Genomic DNA, 21,129 nt, shown 5'->3' on the forward strand with positions numbered 1-21,129 from the left:
TAGATATAGATCAAAAATCGAGGTTGTCCTGGTTTTTTATTTATATCTAAGCCATTTGTAGGCCAATTTTCTCGATTTCAACTTGGATATATTGATGTATGAATCATGTATGTATGTAAGTTAATTGATGGCTACGGAAAGTTGATTTGAACATACAGACGGACATTGCTATATCGACTACGCTATCTATAACGATCCAAAAAAATATATACCTTGTGGGGTTGCAAATGAAGTTACAAACGGAATGACAAACTTATATATACCCTTGCCACTTATGTTGAAGTGTATAAAAATATCCAAAGAGCTCTTTTAGAATAAACCAATATTTATTCCCCACAAAGGATCAAACTTCCAACCCTATCTACTCTTTTGCAGATGATAGCAACATTTGCCATTCATATGCATTCAATTATAGACTAAGCCTGTCGGAGATTGGGGCAATGAGGCAAAATATGAATGATACGCTCAACCAAGATTTTGTGACAATCTCTGAATGGGGTTGTGCGAATAGAGTCGATTTTAATGCACGCAAGACTCAATGTTGTATGTTAACCCACAAACGCACAACAGATCATGTTGCTCCATCTGTTGTTATGGGTGGTGTAAATATTAAGGAATCAGAAGCTCTTGATGTCCTAGGCGTGAGTATTCGGTGCGATGTCCGCTGGACAAAACACATTTTTCGAGTGTCGAAAGAAGCATTCAAGTGCCTTGGTTTTCTAAAACGGTGTAAGAAATACTTCACTCCATCTGATCTCCTTACTATTTAAACCACTTATATCCGACCTAAAATGGAATACAACTCTCATGTGTGGGCCGGTGCTTCGAAGTCTATTTTGGAGTTACTCGATCGCGTACAGGAGTGGGCGAAGATGCTTATCGGTAACAGTAGGGTATCCAGCTCTATTGACTCACTGGAACATCGTCGCAATGTGGGTTGTGTTTCACTGTTCTACCGATACTACAATGGTATGTGCTCTGCTGAAAGTAGGGAACTTGTTCCCGAAACCCGTAGATTTTTACGCAACACACGCTCTTCGGCAAGGGCACATCAATTCGTTGTCGACTGTACAGTAGATCGCACAACACATTGCAGGGAAAATTCGTTCTTTAGCCGTACTGTCCGTATGTGGAATAAGCTTCCTCCTGATGTATTTCCTGTCACTTTCAATATAGGAAAATTCAAATCAAATGTCTACAAGCACTACTCCCTCTATCCTCCCTCCCATAACCTATTTTCCCAGTTCCTACACAATGCTTTGCATGAGTAGGGACCCCGAGTGCTGGTCAAGAAAAAAAAATTCAATTAAATCAAACATTTCTTCAATTATTTCATCACACATTTTGAATTTACTTTTAAAAAACAATTTAAAAAATTGTTCAATTTATTTTCCACAATCAAATAAGACGTTTTCTTTTAAAAAAAATATTACGAATAAACAACTAAAGAGAATGAACAATTAAATTTCAAAAATAAGACAAACATAATTTTATGTAAAAAATCACAGTGTAAATGTTCATGATTTTTTGGAAGATTCTCAAAAGGGAATTCGAAAAAACAGACGTCTGAAAAGTCTTAATGTAAATTGCGCCGTTCACCAACATTCGACAGATTTTTATTTGAGTTAAGAAAGTGTCATTCAAAGCCGTATGTATGTTTATGTGCAGATGCTTGGCGGAATCTGAACACCCAGTTGGTTTTGGGTACAAAGTTTCCTCAATACGATTTTTTACTCTTCAATATAGATTCGAACCATTAAAACTTGTGTAAGATGTACACTATCCAACTTTAGTGTACAACCAATGAAGCGAACATTTTTTTTGAAATCATGTTTCTTATTTACTCAGTATTCCTATATCATAAAAACCCCTCCCATTTTATTTTTTCTAATATCTCACAAAATATTAAGTGATCATAAACTTATCGATATTACATAATCAAATAGGAAACATACATTAATATTATTTTAAAAATACAAAAAAGAAAAACAACATTATTTAAGAAAAAACCTTTAATACTTAATTAACAAACTATTACTACCACCACTAAATTAAGGAAAAAAAATATTAAATTTTTGGACACACCTTTTGGAAAAAAAGGCAACACAAACAGACATTCAGAAAACAAATTAAATTTCCACACAATCATATCTTTTAAATGATATACATACATACATTCGTAGTATAAAATAAAATTACAATTATTGGCTGCTCCCTGTTTTATTTTTTGTAGGTTTTTAAATAGTATACACGTAATGTGATAAATCTACATACAGACAAATTTACCAACAAAATTATATATTTACACTCACATACATAGTATATGTTAACATACGCAGTTACATGTCTATAAAATACATACATATACTGTGTCCTATATAAATAAATTTCCTATCATTATTTTTAGGGTTTTATATCCGTTTAATGGTAATTTTGGTATTGAATTTATATTTTACCGCATTTTCAAAAGCAAACATGTGAAAAAAAGTCATCATATTACTGCAGCATTTACTTATACATTTACATGTGTTAACAATTACATATACATTTATAGGTTTGTACTTCTGTATGTATAGAGCGACATACATACATATGTTGTTGTGTATTTGTAATGATGGACATAATAATAATGATGACGCTGTTGATGACCATAACAATACAATCTGTATAACCAATACACAATGAAGCTAATCAAAACCCATTAACTATTTGGCATAAAACACTTATAAGAACGAGGGTATGTTGGGAAATAAATGGTTAGGTTTCGGCTATGCACATACGCTTATTTAGGTAAGGGAAGTGTTTTATTAACATTTTCCTAAGCCTAAAAACCCAAGTCTGTCAGGTGAATAACACAGCCTCCTCGATTTTCAACTTGAATTCCTAAGATATTCCAAGTTTTCCATGGTGTCCTTATAAAGGTTTCTATCCCTAATTCAACTGAATGCAGGACACTGACACAGATATCTATCGTTACGATCTCTTCCTGACATGCTCTATAGATCGTTTTGTCGGATAGATCAATACCTACCAGTTGAGTTTTCAACTCTAGTTATCACATTTACTATTTATTCATCTCAGTGTTGTTCTATTTAGATATGGTGTGCGCTCGTAAGGAAAGTGTTTTATTCAAATTTCCCTAAGCTTAAAAAACAAAGTCTGTCAGGTGAATAACACAGTCTCCTCGATTTCCAATATGAATTCCTAAGATCTTCCATGATTGGCATGGTGTCATTATAAAGGTTTTCGTATTTTATTCGACTGAATGCAGGACATTGACACAGCTATCTATCGTTTCGATCACTTACTCACATGCTCTATAGATCGTATTGCTGGTTAGACCAATACCAACCGGTTGAGTTTTCAACTCTAGTTATCAGTTATCGAATTTACTATTTATCCATCTCAGTGTTGGTCGATTAAGGTATGGTGTGCGATCGTATGGAAAGAGTTTTACTCCCATCTCCCTAAGCCTAAAAAACCAAGTCTGTCAGGTGAATAACACAGTCTCCTCGATTTCCAATTTAAATTAAAAAGATATTCCCAGTTTGGCATGGTTTCTTTATAACACGCCTCTCTTCCTAACACGCCAACCAGTTGAGTTTTCAACCCTAGTTATCACTTTTTTCTTCTTCTTAGACCAGCACTCAGGGGATGTCCCCTAATCATGCAAAACATTGTGCTGGAACTAGGAAAATATGTTATTGGAGGAAGGATAGATTGAGTAGTGTTTGTGGATATTCGATTTGAACTTTCCTACATTGAAAATGACAAATTTTCCTTGTAAATGGATGAGTTCTTGATGAAAAATGTGTATTACGTAAACATCTGTGGGTATCAGGTACAAGATCCCTAATTTCATCAGAACACATTCCATTGTAGTACCGATAGAACAGTGAAACACAGCCCACATTGCGACGATGCTCCAGCTAATCAATCGAAATGGATACCCTATTGTAACCCTCTCCTGTACGCTGTTGAGAAACTCCAAAATAGACTTTGAAGTACCGATCGATACATGGAAGCTGTATTCCATTTTCGGTCGGATATAGTTGGTGTAAATAGTGAGGATATTAGATGTAGTGAAGTAATTCCTACACCGTTTCAGAAATCTACGACACTTGAATGCTTCTTTTGACACTTGAAAAATGTGTTTAGACCAGCGGACATCACATTATATTCTCATGCCCAAAACATTCTCTTGAACGTTTTAGAAATGTTCTGAGATTTAACACTATCCTTCCTTAATGTTTTATTACCCGATTATCCGCAAAAAATACGAATTGGAGTTTTGTTATCAATCCTATTCAACCATTGAATACCTTTTCTAATAGACAATATCCCAGTGTTTCACACGCTCTACATATTATACTGACGGATAAGCCAATACCAGGCGATTGAACTCTAACAGTTATCGCATTGACTATTCATCTGAATGTTGGCATTTGAATCTGCTTTGTTCATTTTAAGTTTGTGTTTCCCCATAGGATGTCGATCGTTCAAACGACTAAAGAGATCTACCAGTTTTTGACGAGCTCATTCATTGCCCATTCCTTAAGTTAATTTTTAAACTTTGGGAAGGCTTTGTCATTTCAAGGGTTAAGATGTCCGCCTTCTCGTTTGCTCTACATTTTGAAATTTAACACTATATTTTCGGGTTTTCATAACCGCTTGACTGAATTTCCACTGAAATACGAATTGATGTTTTGGTATCAATCCTCAGCAACATTTTTGTATTGTTTTATTGGCCGGTTCCTTGGTTAGTCCTTTCTCTTATTACTTCATCTAACATATTTGGTTTGAATTATGTTACATATTCATTTGAATGGTCATTTATGGTCTTTTCATGGTCATAGTTTAGTCTTTAATTAGCCGGTCCCGGAACTAGTTACTATTCCGGAGATAAGCATTAATGCACTACTACTCCATAGCCCTTAGTTCAGAAAGACTGTCGAATAAACGATGTACCAGAGACCCAGTACTTAGATATCTTAGTTCTGGACAATGATATTTGGACAATTCCAGAGGCAACCCGAGTCTCCTAGCATGAGTGTCAAATTTACAATTAATGCATTGCCACTCCATATATTTTAGTTCAGAAAGACTATCGATCTCTTAGTTCCGGACAATGACATTTTCACAACTGCTGAGGTAACCCAAGCACGAGTGTAAAATTTAAGTGTCCGGTGATCACCACCACCCTTTTTCAGGTGTGTGTTGTATTTCAAGTAGGTATTCCTTAAGCCTTTGTTTCAACCTGATATGGAATATCATCCTAGAGATTGTGCAGGTATTTAAATTCCTCTTCATTATCTTAGCGAGTTCATAATAAGTTTCATTTATACGTTACCTACATGTAGACAACGGGATGCCACATAGACAGTCTTTATCTGTTTCGGACTTCATATCGTCTCGTTTCTCCCAGTCATCAGCAATACAGTTGCCTGTATTGCCCCTTATCGAATGACTCGCCATCCCATTCAAGGTTGTCCAGCATTCCTGGACCGGACTTGATATTGTGTATTTTTATGGAGTTTGCCTTCAGTACATATACTTCCAGTTAGCAGCTCTTTTTATAGCTAATACCAAAGCTTAAAGATTCTACACCCAAATTCATGGAATTGGATACAGCCGTCAACTACTTCCCCCTTTTTAGAACCGACCTTATAAATGGAAAGAGAATTTTATATTGTCAGAGAGGATACTCTCCTTAAATCTGGTGTCGTTCGAATTTGAAAAATTTATGTTCCTTGTGAAGAAGGGCTTAGAAGTGCACTAATCAATATTATCAAGAAAACTCTATCTACTTCTAATAGCATTGGAACAACCATTCTTCAATGTTCCGATCGGGATAAGCATATAAGCCATATTAGAATTAAATTTCCTGGCCATTAGATCAAACTGGATTCAGTTTATTGGAGTTTGGCTTTCCAGTTTATTGGAGTTTGGCTCTTTTTAAAGTTGATACCAAAGCTTGAAGATACTATACCCAATTCAAGGAATTATATACAACCGACAGAACTTTTTAGAACCGACCTTGTAAATGGAGAGAGAAGTTTATAGTGTCTGAGAGGATACTCTCCGTAAATCTCGTGTCGTGTTCGGATTTGAAATATATAAGTTTTTTGTGAATAAGGGCCTAGAAGTGCAGTAATTAATGTTAGAGTAACCATTCTTCCATGCGCCGATGGATTTGAGCCATATTTAAATCCAATTTCCTTGCCATTAGATCCAGTTCTGGAACATAAAGAGCGACTTCGTTGGAATTAAATCTGGTTTCCGAGTTTCTGTTTACCAAATATTTGTGTTTATCCTTTTCTAATCCTATTTCCTGGCCATTAGATCCTGGATCCAGTTCAGGAACATAAAAAGCAACTTCGTTGGTATAGTATCACGAAACTCGTGATACTATTTGTCTCCCCTGTGATTGCCAGGCTTTTGTAATGAATTAAAATGTCATTACTTAATGATTGAAGTTCTCATTGAAATTCTTCAAATGAATTGAATGTATGTATGACAATATAAGTAAGCTGCTGATTTTGTAAAAAATTCCATTTTGTGTCAAACAACCCTCTTAACTTATCGATATAAACAAAAAAAAAAGCCCTACATAAAGATGGACATATAGACAGACAACCAATTGGCTAAACAGACAGTCATAAAGTCATAAAGCTTTACAACTACTCCAAAACACAGACAAATATTGATTGTTAACAAACACATACAGATACTCCCAATACAGCTGAACTGAACATGTGTGTGTAGTAAAGACCTTAACTCTGACACTAGCACACATTCAACAAACACTCAACTCCGGTTGTTAACAGGAAAATTGTGTAATTTTTAACTCCCTGCTACCCAGTCCACAAATCCTTGAAAACAAAAAATAAACGTTGAAGAAATTAAAGCCAACAAAATGCCTCATACAGAGACGTTAAACTGTAAAGATATATGTATGTACAATGTACATAGTTATATATAGAACAGGACTGTGAATTGTAACTGTTTTAATACAATTATGCAGATTATGGAAAAAGCCAATTTGGTAGTAGAAAATATGTATGGACGTGTGTGTTACAAATACTAGGATTTTAAATTTGATTGTCCCTTCCCCTACATATGAATCTATTCTCACTCCAAAATCCATTTAAAATTCATTTTCATTGTTTGTCTAACATTTTGTATGCTTTAGTTTGTTTTCGACATGTCAGTGTGTGCTTTGTTTTTGTCTAGTTTTTTGGAGAGGGGTTTACAAATTGTCTTGTATATGTATGTAGTTTCGAAAATGCTGGATTATGTTGAAATAAATTATATGAAATGGAAAATTAAGGGTATTGATTTGGTATATATTTAGCAATGCAGAGATTGGCTAAAGGCAGACCATTATTTATAAACATTTATCGATTATATGGCAAACAAGAGTTATTTTTATATTGTAATTTCCAGCTATGCATATATAGTATATTTTAAACATTAATATCTATTTACAAATATGTTATATATTTTATGAATTTAACCTATATTTAAATAAAAAAAAATACAGAAATTAGAGATAATTTATCTATGCTGCTAAATAGTTTTTTTTGTATAGAAAAACATTAATGAAATATTTATATTAAATTGCAATTAGCCAGTATGTATTAATAAATGTACCTTTGCTCTATGGAATACATGCAAACATATTTGCCAAACCTTGGGGAATTCTTTTTGTTTTTAGTATTTTTATATGAAACTATAAATATTATTAGTTTTTAATATGTTTTCCATTAATATTAGTTTCCATTCATTTTTAATTTTATTTCTATTTAAACAATATTTAATTGCTTACTTTGCTTAAACCATATAAATAATACGAATGACTACTAATTGTAATTGATATTTTGTAAATTCCCCAAAGTTTTGTTTTGTTATTTGGAAACTATTTTTGAGTGTTTTGGGAACAACAGTTATTATTAGCAATTACATATTAAAATAAAAATGTATATGATAAAAGGGACAGGGGTTTACCTCAAATGGAAATTAATGTTAATGTGGTTTTGCTTGGAGAAGTAAATATTTTCTATATTAGGTTCAAATATACAACTTTATCTTTCAGGTTAATAACAAAATACTGATGTTTTTTAATCACAAACTTTTGTACGTCAAATGAAAGGTTAATATCTGTTCTTTACATCAAAGTTTGAATTCGTTATTAGAATTTAAGATTTACAGAATTTTAAGAAATTAAAATTTCCAATTTGACTCTCTAAGCAATTCTAAGTGTAGCATAGTACAAAACATTTCATCTCTAAATCGACTAATTGCTAGACTTTTAAACAATAAATGTTCCAGTTTAAAAATCTAAACAACTCAATATAGCTTCATAGCGGATTCCTATTTGAATCCCTAAGATATTCCCACTTTAGCATGATGACCTTACAAAATATTTCCTCTCTAATTCGATACAACTAAATGTACTACATTGGCGCAGGATTGTGTAAGGAAGAGAATGATCTCACAGATTGTCAGCTAGAACAATTTAAGTCAAAATGGGTCCTCATCTATGCACACATTCACTCTTTGCGGTTTAGTGGTCACTTTTCTAACCACCTTTGTGCTAAGAAAATTAATTTTTTGAAGTTAGCGTTTATGTTTTTTTGCAAAGACCTTCAGGATGCTCTAGTTAGATTTATATCTTAGTTTTAAAATATTAAAAACCACAGTTTTTCTAAGTGGCTTTCCCTCATCCAATAAAAAAGCTCAGAGTGTTATTTGTTCATCGAATTCAGTGTACTCTGTTATTTAGTGTTAATTTGGTTGTCTTGTGCTAACTGAGTAATTTTTTAAACTATACTCTTCGATCATGCGTGGATCCAGATCAACCATTTGGGGGGAATAATCAAAATTAGTTCTACATTTTTCTTCTTTTTTATATGAAAACTTTTCGGTTTTGGGGGGAGGGGGTAATTCCCATTTCACGCCCTCTGGATCCGCGCCTATCTTTGATAAATAACATAAGTAATAGAGTGGTTAGATTACTAACCACTATGACTGAAATAGGTTTTTTATAACGTGTTTCTCTACATAATTTTATGTTATTTTATAAGGAATCGTATACTCAATGAACGTGATATAGACGATATTTTGTTCAAGGGTATAGCACTCTTGAATCTGACGATGAAGAGAATTATGAGAAGCAAACCAATCTGGCGGTGCTCGGTGACATACCTTCGGGGCTACAGTTAAAATTTGATGTTGATTTTGATATCAAATTTGGCTAATACTTATGTTAGTGACTTATCTACCCAAACTGCTGTGGTGGAATCAAAATAGGTAACAAATTTTCGATTGGAAGAGCCGGGTGATTACACAGGAGGTAGGGATATTCCAAATGAAGTGATATAATATAATAGAATTGGAGAATGTCTTACCAACACAGCTATTTCGTTTGTCTTGGTCCGAAAATTTAGTCAAAATGATTAGCTTTCAAACAAATTTATTCACTAAGACAATTTTTATAATTATTTCTAATGATAACAACCATGGTGGTTAATAAACTAACCATCCCATTAAAAAAAGAAAACTTTTTTTCATAATAACCTTAATTAAAGAAAAAATGCATTTGTTTCGATTGTAAACTTATACACATAAAACCGTGGCTGAAACGTGGCTAAGCTTCGGCATATTTAGGTACAAAATCTTACTCACCACAAATGGATATAGTTCTTATCGCTTAAAATCTAACCAAGTTAGTTGACGTTTTCACTATGATCAAAGCAAGTTGTTTTTAGCAAATCATGTCGAAATGTTTCCACTACTGTTTTGTTATTTGAGTTATCGAAATCAATTTGATGCAATTTAAGTTAAAATCATCAGACATTTGGTTTTGTAAACAGATAATTAATTGTAAAATTATCCGTGTTGTTTTTATTTTACATCAAATCATTTGTTCTAGTGATCTCAGCTTGTTGAATATTCATTGAAAAAAGCCATTTTATTTTCATAGAATTTAGCTAAGACACAATTCGCAACTAAGCGAAGACACACTAATTTGGATTATCTTCGATATGACTTAAAGGCAAATGAAGCAAATCAAGTATTATCCTAGATGGAAAAATTAATAAATTGTATGCTCACAACAGATTTTTACAAAAAATTTCCTCTCAAAAAACTTTTTCAAAAACAAACTTAATCTCTTTCATGAAATTTCTTGTATTCTATTCTTCCTTTAAACCGGATGCAACAAAACACTTTATACAAATCCTTCATTTCTTATTCAGGAACAGGTATATACAACAACAACAAAAAAACCTAATAAAAGAAGTTGCAAAATTAATAACTTTGAGCAAACATATGACATGGCAAGACTACATGATTAGATTGTACATACAAGTACTGTATACTTTAGATAGATGTGTCTATACTATTCATATACTCGTATATATACAAGGACTTTTTTAACGTTAAGGCAGATCTTTTGTCCTTTTAATACCTTAAAACACAAACAAAAAAGTGTTAAAACTTCCGTGTTTTTTAATAAATAATATAGCTTAAAAACAACAAGATCTTGTGTAACAACTTGAAATACAACAACTTTATAGCTTCTATAAACAAAAAAATAAAATAAAATAAAATAAAATAAAATAAAATAAAGCAGCGACAAAAAAATCTATTAAATAACCTTTAGAACATTAAAAAGAAAAAAAAGAAAGAAAAATCAAAAGGCCAGAAGTAAATGTTAGGGGCATAAACAACAACTATAAGAACAGCAATTCTCTAAAAAAAAACACATATACAAAGGCCCCTAGAAATATACCAATTGGGCAAAATGACAAGGATTTCAATTTAAAGGCCTTTCTAAAGTTCTTTTTTTGTATAAAGTATTTTTTGCAAAAAATTCGTACTTTCTTTATTTTGGAATGCATTCTTACTGGTCTTCTGTACAAGGCCTTCGAGAATTCCTACAATACGAAGCGAATACTTGGGTAGCCAATCATTTTTCCTATATTTTGAAACTTCTTAGTATAATTCTTCTTTACGATTTCTACAAACCCTGCAATATGAACCAAAAACGTAAGCAGTTATTATGCAATTCGCTAGCGAGGTCTAGTACCGAATAAGGCCTTCTACAAGGCCTTTTTTCTTTACTTTCTTCCCACTATACATTGAACATTTATGTTTGTGTATTAAACTCCTGTAAAGCTGACTCATGCAGTGGCATAGAGGTAGTATAACAAAGTGATGTATAAGAAATGTTCAGATATAAAAATAATGATAATCTTACCACAAAATTATTACGTTGTTTTATTTTATTTTTGGTTTTGTTTGTTTTATTATTAAAGGACACGCCTTAGTGACTTTAAGAGACGTGGTGTTTTATAATAAAACAAAAATTCACCACCTCCTTAAATTTTCTCTAATACACATGGTTTTAATCTACTTCAGGTTGAATGGAAAATATTTAAAAAATAATTACGAGGGTAATTCGCTTCATACGACGATATCGTTTGAAAATATATTACAATTATATTTGGGACTTATATTGGGGTGATTTCATGTCAAGTGAACCAATTTTTAAAATCGATGTCTTCACTTGACATGAAATCCCCCATAGATTCAATAGTTTTGAGAAACTAAAAATTTTGTGTATACCAGCATTTGCTATAGATAATATTGTGTGTAACAGTATTTTCTTTAGAAAATATTGTGTATAACAGTATTTTCTTTGGAAAATATTGTGTATAACAGTATTTTCTTTGGAAAATATTGTGTATAACAGTATCTTCTTTAGAATATTTTGTGTATAATAGTATTTTCTTTAGAAAATATTGTGTATAACAGTATTTTCTTTAGAAAATATTGTGTATAACAGTATTTTCTTTAGAAAATATTGTGTATAACAGTATTTTCTTTAGAAAATATTGTGTATAACAGTATTTTCTGTAGAAAATATTGTGTATAACCGTATTTTCTGTAGAAAATATTGTGTATAACAGTATTTTCTGTAGAAAATATTGTGTATAACAGTATTTTCTTTAGAAAATATTATGTATAACAGTATTTTAAAATATTAAAATTTGTGTATAACAGTATAACAGTATTTCGTATAGAAAATATTATGTATAACAGTATTTTCTTTAGTAAATATTGTGTATAACAGTATTTTCTTTAGAAAATATTGTGCATTACAGTATTTTCTTTAGTAAATATTGTGCATTACAGTATTTCTTATAGAAAAATTTGTGTATAACAGTATTTTCTTTAGAAAATATTATGCATAGCAGTGTTCTTTCGAACGACTCTCGTATTTTTACAAAATATAACCTTGCTTTTCTTTCCTTAAATCAAAACATACCAACAACTTAGCTGCTTTCTTTTTTCCTGTTTTTATTATGTGGGCTTTAATAATCCACTCAACATTTTGTTGTCCTCTCTATCTTATTTTGTAAATAAATTTTATATTGTTTTGTAACGTCTAAAATCAACTTTAATTTTCAACCATACTCGAGAATAAACTCTGCTAAAACAAAAAGCTCACACATCCCTACACCGAACTCACATTTTGACTTTGGCTGCTTCATTGTTCAGTAAGTGTCCATGTATTGTGTGGGCAAAAGTGTGTGTACGACTAAGAGCGTAAGGATGAAAGGACCTGCTGTTTATGCTGATAGTGTTGTAGACACACACTTGCCAACAAATATACAGTATTTAGTAGCTGTAGTCAAGAGAGAGTGAGATTGGTTTATGTCTATGCATGTATTAAAAACAAGTGGTTCACATTTAATTACTTGAAGCTTTTTTATGTAGATGACAGGATTAAAGTATAAACTTTTCTTTATGCTCTTAATTTTTTTTCTTTATTTTTTTTTCAACGTCCCATACAATATTTTGTTTATAGTTAAATATGCATTAAAGTAAATAAGGAAATGCAAGTGGGTTTAATTAAAATTGAAATGGGGGGAAAAAAGTAAAAGAAAATTGAGAGAATTTATTGAAAAGAACATTTAATGGAGGAAGAAATTAAGGGGGGGGGGAATTTCATTAATACAAATAAAGCAATTTTATGGTCATTAACTGCTGCATTAAAAAAACTAAATAATATTTTATTATTTTTATGAAATAAAACCTTATTAAGCAGGTTTGAGTTAAAGTAAAGTTAAATTTTCTGATATTTCTTTGAAATACCCCAACATTTTTATGTTTTTAAAGCAACAATTTAGTTATTAATCAATTTATTGTCCAGACTTTCAAACACATTCCTTTCATGTTAATCTTCTTTATACTGAAATCCAGCTTTTCCTTTTTACTACAACAGAACACTTCTTTTCCTTAAAAAGGTGTTGACAAATAATTCCATTTAACAGTTTTTGTGTTTTTTTTAAGAGAAACGAAAAATTTCACTTATTTACGAACACGTTTGTTTATTTACGATTCTTGGAAAAAAATAAGAAAAATAATTTATTAGCATACTACTCAGCGGGAGAGACACAACATTGAAAAAATAAGGAAAAAATTAAACTTGTCCAATAAGAATAAATGGAAAACTACAATAATACTGTAAGAATTACCAGTTGGAGAATGCAGGGGCACATTGATAGTTTAATATCCCTACAATTGCATACAAATTCTAATAAGAGCCCGGACCTTAGATTAAAATATAGAAGGGAAGGGGAGAGAAATGTCATTGAAAAAATATAAACAAAATTACTCTATTTTCACTCGTATAGGTGATACAACAACAAAATACATGGCAATACTTTCTCACGAATTAGGTTTTCGACAAAAGGCTTAGGTTTTTGTCCTTCAGTTTCCTATATTGTTGTCATCTATGCCCCTGACTTTCTTACACATTTGTTCAAATGTCAGTTGGTTGTCAATAGTACTGAATTTTCGCAATACGGCAATGTTCTATGAACGAAATTTCATTACCCCGGACAAGCTACTGATATTTTTCCTAATGTTAATTAAAGGTGTTATCAGATTTGTATATGAATGAAGGTGAATATGCCAACATAGTTATAAATACGATTTCATAAGGCTGTCATTAACTTTAATAAAACATGTTTGAATCAAAATTTATACATATAAACACTTTTCAATTATAATGAACTTTGACCCTCCGCCTTATTACAATTCAAAGTTATACCACTCCTGTTTAATACTATCATAAATATCGTACAAAAGATGTTAAAATAAAATATATATATATAAAACACCAACAGCAGTGGCAAATACACCATCTCATATAAAGAATACATGATGCATATTATAGTTGAGCTTCTGTTTTTTTTTTTCTTTCTGCATGTGAATTTTGTGTTAAAATATTTTTATAGCCAGAGTAGCATGAAAAACCAATGGTTGCACTTTATGTGTAATAATATGTATGTGAGTGTGTGTTTGTATGTGTTAAATAAATATCCTTTAGCGTGTCCTTTGGGCACTCATCGAAATAATTCCTCATATATGTTGTCATTGTATAAAGAGTACAATGTCGCTGACTATACGTTGTTAAGGTAGGGGGTATAAGAGAGGTGTTGTAGCTTTTCATACATGGACAGAGAACAAGTTGTAAAATTAAACTGAAAATACATAAAATATGGTAAATAATGATAATAGGGAGGAGGTATTGTTAGAATTTAAAAGAAATTTTAGGTTTTCTATAAGAAATATTGGGTATAATAGATTTTTCTAGAGCAATACAAGTTTATTTATATAGAATTAATTATGTATAACAGTTTTATCTATAAAATAAATTATATATGACAGTTTATCTATAGAAAATGTAAAGTATAACAGTTTTTTCCATAGAATAAATTGTAGATAACAGTTTTCCTATAAAATCAATAGTGTAAAACAGTTTTTTCTACAGAATAAATGAATCTGTAAAGGAAAATTATATGTATAACAGTTTATTCTAAAAGAAATATAACGGTTATATTTTCTAAAGCAAATACAATGTATAACAGTTTTCTACTTGTAAAATATTGTTAATAGTTAGCTATAGAAAATAATATGTATAACAGTTTTATGTGAAAAACTATTTTCAATAACAGTTTCTTCTTAAAAAATATTTTTGTATAACAGTTTTTCTCTATAGAATAAATTGTGTATAGTAGTTTCTTCTATAGAATAAATAAATCGCCAAAGAAAATAATATGTATAACAGTTTTCTCTAAAAGAAATATTATGTATAACAGTTTTCTACTTACAAAGTATTGTGTATAACAGTTTTCATATAATGTATTGTGCATAACATTTTTTTTCTATAAAAAGCATTTGTGTATAACAGTTTTTGCTAAAGAAAATAATCTGTATAAGAGTTTTCTCTAAATTAAATATTTTGTATAACAATTTTCTACTTATAAAATATTGTGTATAACAGTTTTCTATGGAATATATTATGCAAAACATCTTTTTCTGTAGAAAATATTTCGTATAACAGTTTTTTCTCTAAAACATTTTTGTGTATAACAGTTTTTTCTATAGAATAAATAAATCGCCAAAGAAAATAATCTATATAACAGCTTTCTCTAATAGAAATATTGTATATAACAGTTATCTACTTAAAAAATATTGTGTATAACAGTTTTCTATAGAATATATTATGCATAACAGCTTTCACTGTAGAAAATATTTCGTATAACAGTTTTGTCTATAATAAATGTTAGTGTATAACAGTTTTTCTATAGAATAAATAAATCGCTAAAGAAAATAATCTGTATAACAGTTTTCTCTAAAAGAAATATTGAATATTACAATGTTTGTAATGTGTATTACTGTGATTTCTATAAATGTATTTTGTATAACAGTTTTTTTCCAGAATGTAATATGTATAACTTGTTTTTTAATATTACGTATAACAATGTTCTTTATAGAAAACATTGTCTATTACAGTTTGCTTTATAGAAAATATAATGTATAACAGTTTTCTCTAAAATATTATGTATAACAGTGTTTTCTATAGAAAACATTGTGTGTAACATTGTATTCTTTAAAAAATATTGTGTATAACAGTGTTTTCTAAAGGAAATGTTGCGTATAACAGTAATCTTTATAGAAAAGTTAATGTATAACAGTTTTCTTTAAAATAATATGTAAAGCAGTGTTCTCAATAGAAAATATTGTGTACAACAGTTTTCTCTTTCAAAAATATTGTGTATAACAGTTTTTTCTTTAGAAAATATTGTGTACAACATTGTATTCAATAGAAAATATTGTGTACAACAGTTTTCTCTTTCAAAAATATTGTGTATAACAGTGTTTTCTTTAGCAAATATTGTGTATAACAGTTTTCTTTAAAATATTATGTAGAACAGTGTTTTCAATAGAAAATATTGTTTATAACTGTGTTTTCTAAAGAAAATATTGAGTATAAAAGCTTTCATTATAGAAAATATTCTGTATAAGAGATTTTACTGTATACAATATTTGGGGTATTCACACGGTCAGCTATTAGTCATATTGTCATAATTTCCTATTATATTATAATAGGTGTTGTTGTGTTTTAAACAAAAAAAGTATTATTTTATGACAAAACAATAAACATAGCTCAAATAGTCTTATTAGAGCAAAAATTTGATTAAACTATCATAAAATATTAGGACAATATGTCCAAATAGTAGACCGTGTGAATACCCCAATTATATATAACAACGTTTTCTAAAGTTAGTGATGGTATAACAGTGTTTTCTATAAAAAATATTGCGTATAAAGTGTTTTCTCTATAAAATATTATGTATAACAGTGTTTTCTATAGAATACATTCTAGAGAACTGTTTTTTTTTTCTAGCTAATATTTGTTTACTTAGCTCTAATAAATTTTAATTTTGTACCACCCTAATTCACATAGTAGTTATGCATTAAAATATCATATATTCAAGTTAGAAATAAAGTTATTTTCCATCAGAGTTTATAATTTTTGTTGTTGTTACAAAGTTTTATAGTTGTTTGTCTTTTATTTTTTAAAATTGCAAAAAAGAAGAAAAAACAATATGTTTGTAAAAAGCTAGTTTTTCTATTGTATACAAAAAAAAAATGCAGTTGCTGGTAGTTGTTTTAATAAAAAGGAAACGGAAACAAGGGCGACAAGTTGTCTTTAGTAATAGAGAAAATAATAACAAATTTTGCAAACATATACTGCTGCAATTTGAAATAGAAATATATGTATATGAAAAAAGTCATATTTTAGTTTTTGTAGTTGTATTTAAACATATTTATGTAAATATGTCTGTATGTTTGTGTTTTATTAATTCAACGCCATTTCAAAAATAAAAAAAGTATGTATATTGCTCTCTCAACTTTGTGCATGTGTGTGTAAATGTTAGTTTAGAGGTGTGTGTGTGTATTTTGGAAAAATTATTGTTTCATGTTTGTGTTTTATAAACATGATAATGTTGTCATATGTTATTGCTGCTGTTTTTTTTATACTCGCTTTTAATGCATTTTTATATATGAATTCATATATATAGTTTGTTGTTTGTATTTTGTATTCTTAACATTTATTTATTGCCACGTTTAATTCCCATTAGAACAATTTCATGACAACCAATGTATACTTTGTTTTGTTACTCATGCAACAATATGTTGACATTACTCTGTCGCATACAGCTTTTTAATGTAATACTTAATAAAAACAAACATATGTAGCACATACTAATGTACCTTTATATTTGTATATATTAGTATGTATATAAATGTGTGTTTGTGTAGGTTTTTGGTTATTGTAACAAATAAATTCTGAAGTTTTTGTAGTTTTCCAAATTAAACAGTTTCATGTATATTACGTCATTTTAATATCTGTTTTTATTTCGTTTTTGCAATACATAGTGGTGGGTTATAAAATTCATGAAGAGTTTATAGATGTCTTCTTTTATAATGAGGTTTCAACTACTTATGTCCTTAGCATGTATTAAATTAACTATTTATTTTTTTGTTTTTGGCAAGTTTTCTTTTGTTTCTTAAAATAAGGTTAGTGGTCTTTGCGGTTTAGTGGTCACTTTACTAACCACCTTTTCTATAGCCTTTAAAACATAGGTTATTGGCATCTATTGACATTTTTCTAAATAAATTATATTTTTTGAAGTAATCGTTTATGTTTTTTTGCAAAACTTTGCCTTTAGATAAATATATTAATTTGAAAATATTGTAAATCTTAGTTTTTTTTAGAGACTTTCACGCATTCCATAAAAAAAGCACAGAGTGTTTATAGTTCATCCAATTCAGTGTTACTTTGTTACTTCGTTTGTTTGACAAGTTCTCTTTTGTTTCTTAAAATAAGATTAATATATATTATGATTTACAACTTATTAAAAAGAAGCATTGGTTTAGGTAACCCAATCGTCCACTACAAATTAATGAAAAAGAAAAAAAAAATCAATTAAATTTGTTTTGATTTTCCTATTAATCATTTTAATTTGATATTTATATTTACTGAGTCAGAAATGAAAGTTAATGTATTGAAACATTGATTTTTTGAAGGAGTAATTTTTTGAAGTTTCGTCATATTTAAATCAGTACTTACTACTGAACTTACATTAAGAATTTTACCTTTTAAAAACATATTTCTAATCTTTTTTTTTACTTCTTATATTTTCAGGTATGTACTATATAATCTTAATGAAATCTGTGAATTTTTGTAAGTATTAACCCATTAACGACGAATGGGTAGAAAAATAATCAAAAATAGAGCAATTTTAGAAAAATTATAGAAAATTCTATGAGAGCGATATCAAAAACCTTTTTTTGGAATAGATAAAGTAAGAATCTAACTACTTAAAATAATCTTTCGATAATATTAGGTTATGCCTTGGGGGGGGGGGGAAATAGTGGGCCAAAGTTTAGCAATTTTACAAAATCACAAAATTCGAAAATAAATAGCTCTAGAAAACGGAGGGAGTGGAAGTCCCCAATGTCCTCCTTATGTCTAATAATCTTGGATGTCCTCTATCAGTAAAAAAAATAACGAAGTGAATAGGCCCACTTTCCTAAGCTACAAGTACGATTTTGTGAATTGGGTATAAAAATACCCACTTCGGCATATGCGGGTTCTAAAACATGAATGAATTTAAATATTCAAGTAAAAATTTAGTTTTTTAACAATTTGAGGTTAACCAAGACTATTTTGAAACTACAAGAAGACCTATGATATAGACTACAAGAAAGCCTACCGTTGAAGCTTAATTAAGACTATAAAGATACCTACAATTGCAGCTTAACCCACTCTATAAGAAGACGTACTCTTCAAGTTTAACAAAAACTACTTAGAGACTATAAAAATACCTACGACTGAAGCTTAGCCAAGACTATTTCGAGACTATAAGAAGACCTACGATTGAAGCTTAACCAAATATATTTAGAGACTATAAGAAGACCCACTATTGAAGCTTAACCAACACTATTTAGAGACTATGAAGAGACCTATGACTGAAGCTTAAACAACACTATTTAGAGACTATGAAAAGACCTACGATTGAAGCTTAACTAAGGCTATTTAGAGACAACAAAAAGACCTAACCAAGACTATTTAAGGACAATAAAATGATCTACGACTGAAACTTAACCTAAACTATTTGAAGACAATAAAAGGACCTAAGGTCGAACTTAACTGATAGATGCTTAACCAATACTATGAAAAGATCTACGATTTAAGCTTAACCTAAACTATAAATAACACTAGTATTGATGGCAAACCAAAGCTTTGAAAAGAACTTCCACTGAAGCTTAAGCAAGACTATGAAAAGACCTAAGATTAAAGCTTAACCAAAACTTCGAATAGACCAACGATTGAAGCTTAACCAAGATTATACAAAGACCTAAGATTAAAGCTTTACCAAAACTTCGAATAGGCCTACGATTGAAGCTTAACAAAGATTTTACATCGCTTAACCAAGTGGAGCTTAACCAAGATTATAAAATGTCCTAGGATTGGTGCTACACCAAATACAATCTAAGAATATAAATTCCTACTGTTAAAGCTGTTGTTCAAATATTAAAGAATTCTTATTTACTTCAAAGTTGTTTCCCTCTTTTTAATCAACTTAGTAAATCGCTATAATTGTTCTCTTTAGTTTACCATTTAAACTATTCTAATATAAACAAGTAAGAGTGCTATATTCGGCTATGCCGAATCTTATATACCCTTCACCTTTGTTGTGGATGCATTATTATTTTTTATAATTAGTATATATGTATGTACATTGCCCACTTTCAGCGTACAGCATCCTAAATTTATCAAGAACACAAAAAACAACAACAACGCCAAACGAAACAAAACACCAAAAGAAAAAACAAAATACGCAAGGCAATGAAACCAACACACATCCAAACATACGTTTAATTGTATAAAAAACAACAACAAACATACGATTTGTTGATTTTTTGTCAAAAAAACCAACACACAACCAAACAAACGTTTAGTTGTATAAAAAACAACAACAACGCCAAAAGAAACAAAACACAAAAAAAAACAAAATACGCAAAGCATGCACATCCAAAAACATACGTTTTGTTGCTTTTTTGTCAAAAAAACCAACACACAACCAAACAAACGTTTAGTTGTATAAAAAACAACAACAACGCCAAAAGAAACAAAAAACAAAAAAATAACCAAATATACAAATACACAAATACACAAAGCTTGCACACCCAAGCATACGTTTTGTTGTTTTTTTGTCAAAGCATGCTATACATTGTGTTTTTTGATGAAATTTTCAGAGGTTGTCTCGGATTTTTGCTCATATCTCCGTTATTTATGGACGGATTTTGCTGATTTTAAATAGCAAAATTCTCGAAAGTATGTCTGACAGAATTGTTGAAGATTTGGATCCCGGAGATATCTGGGGCCTTCAGAAAATTGATTTCAACAGACAGACAGACGGACAGACAGACAGACAGACAGACAGACAGACAGACAGACAGACAGACAGACAGACAGACAGACAGACAGACAGACAGACAGACAGACAGACAGACAGACAGACAGACAGACAGACAGACAGACGGACATGGCTTAATCGACTCCGCTATCTATAAGGATCCAGAATATATATACTTTATAGGGTCGGAAATGAAAAATGTAGAAATTACAAACGGAATGACAAACTTATATATACCCTTCTCACGAAGCTGAAGGGTATAAAAACAAACCATACA

At 30.2% G+C, this 21,129-nt stretch overlaps 1 protein-coding gene across 1 annotated transcript in view; it reads left to right on the forward strand.

Annotated features, from left to right (window-relative positions):
• Window positions 1-791: 791 nt before the first annotated feature.
• Window positions 792-21,129, forward strand: part of LOC135963097 (protein couch potato-like) — a 115,103-nt gene continuing 94,765 nt past the window's right edge. The window contains exon 1 of the mRNA XM_065514897.1: window positions 792-932. Within this exon, the coding sequence (XP_065370969.1) occupies window positions 792-932 (141 nt within the window). The remainder of the gene's footprint in view (window positions 933-21,129) is intronic.

This window comes from Calliphora vicina, chromosome 1 (assembly GCF_958450345.1).
Source record: "Calliphora vicina chromosome 1, idCalVici1.1, whole genome shotgun sequence".
NCBI classification, from domain to species: Eukaryota; Metazoa; Arthropoda; class Insecta; order Diptera; family Calliphoridae; genus Calliphora; species Calliphora vicina.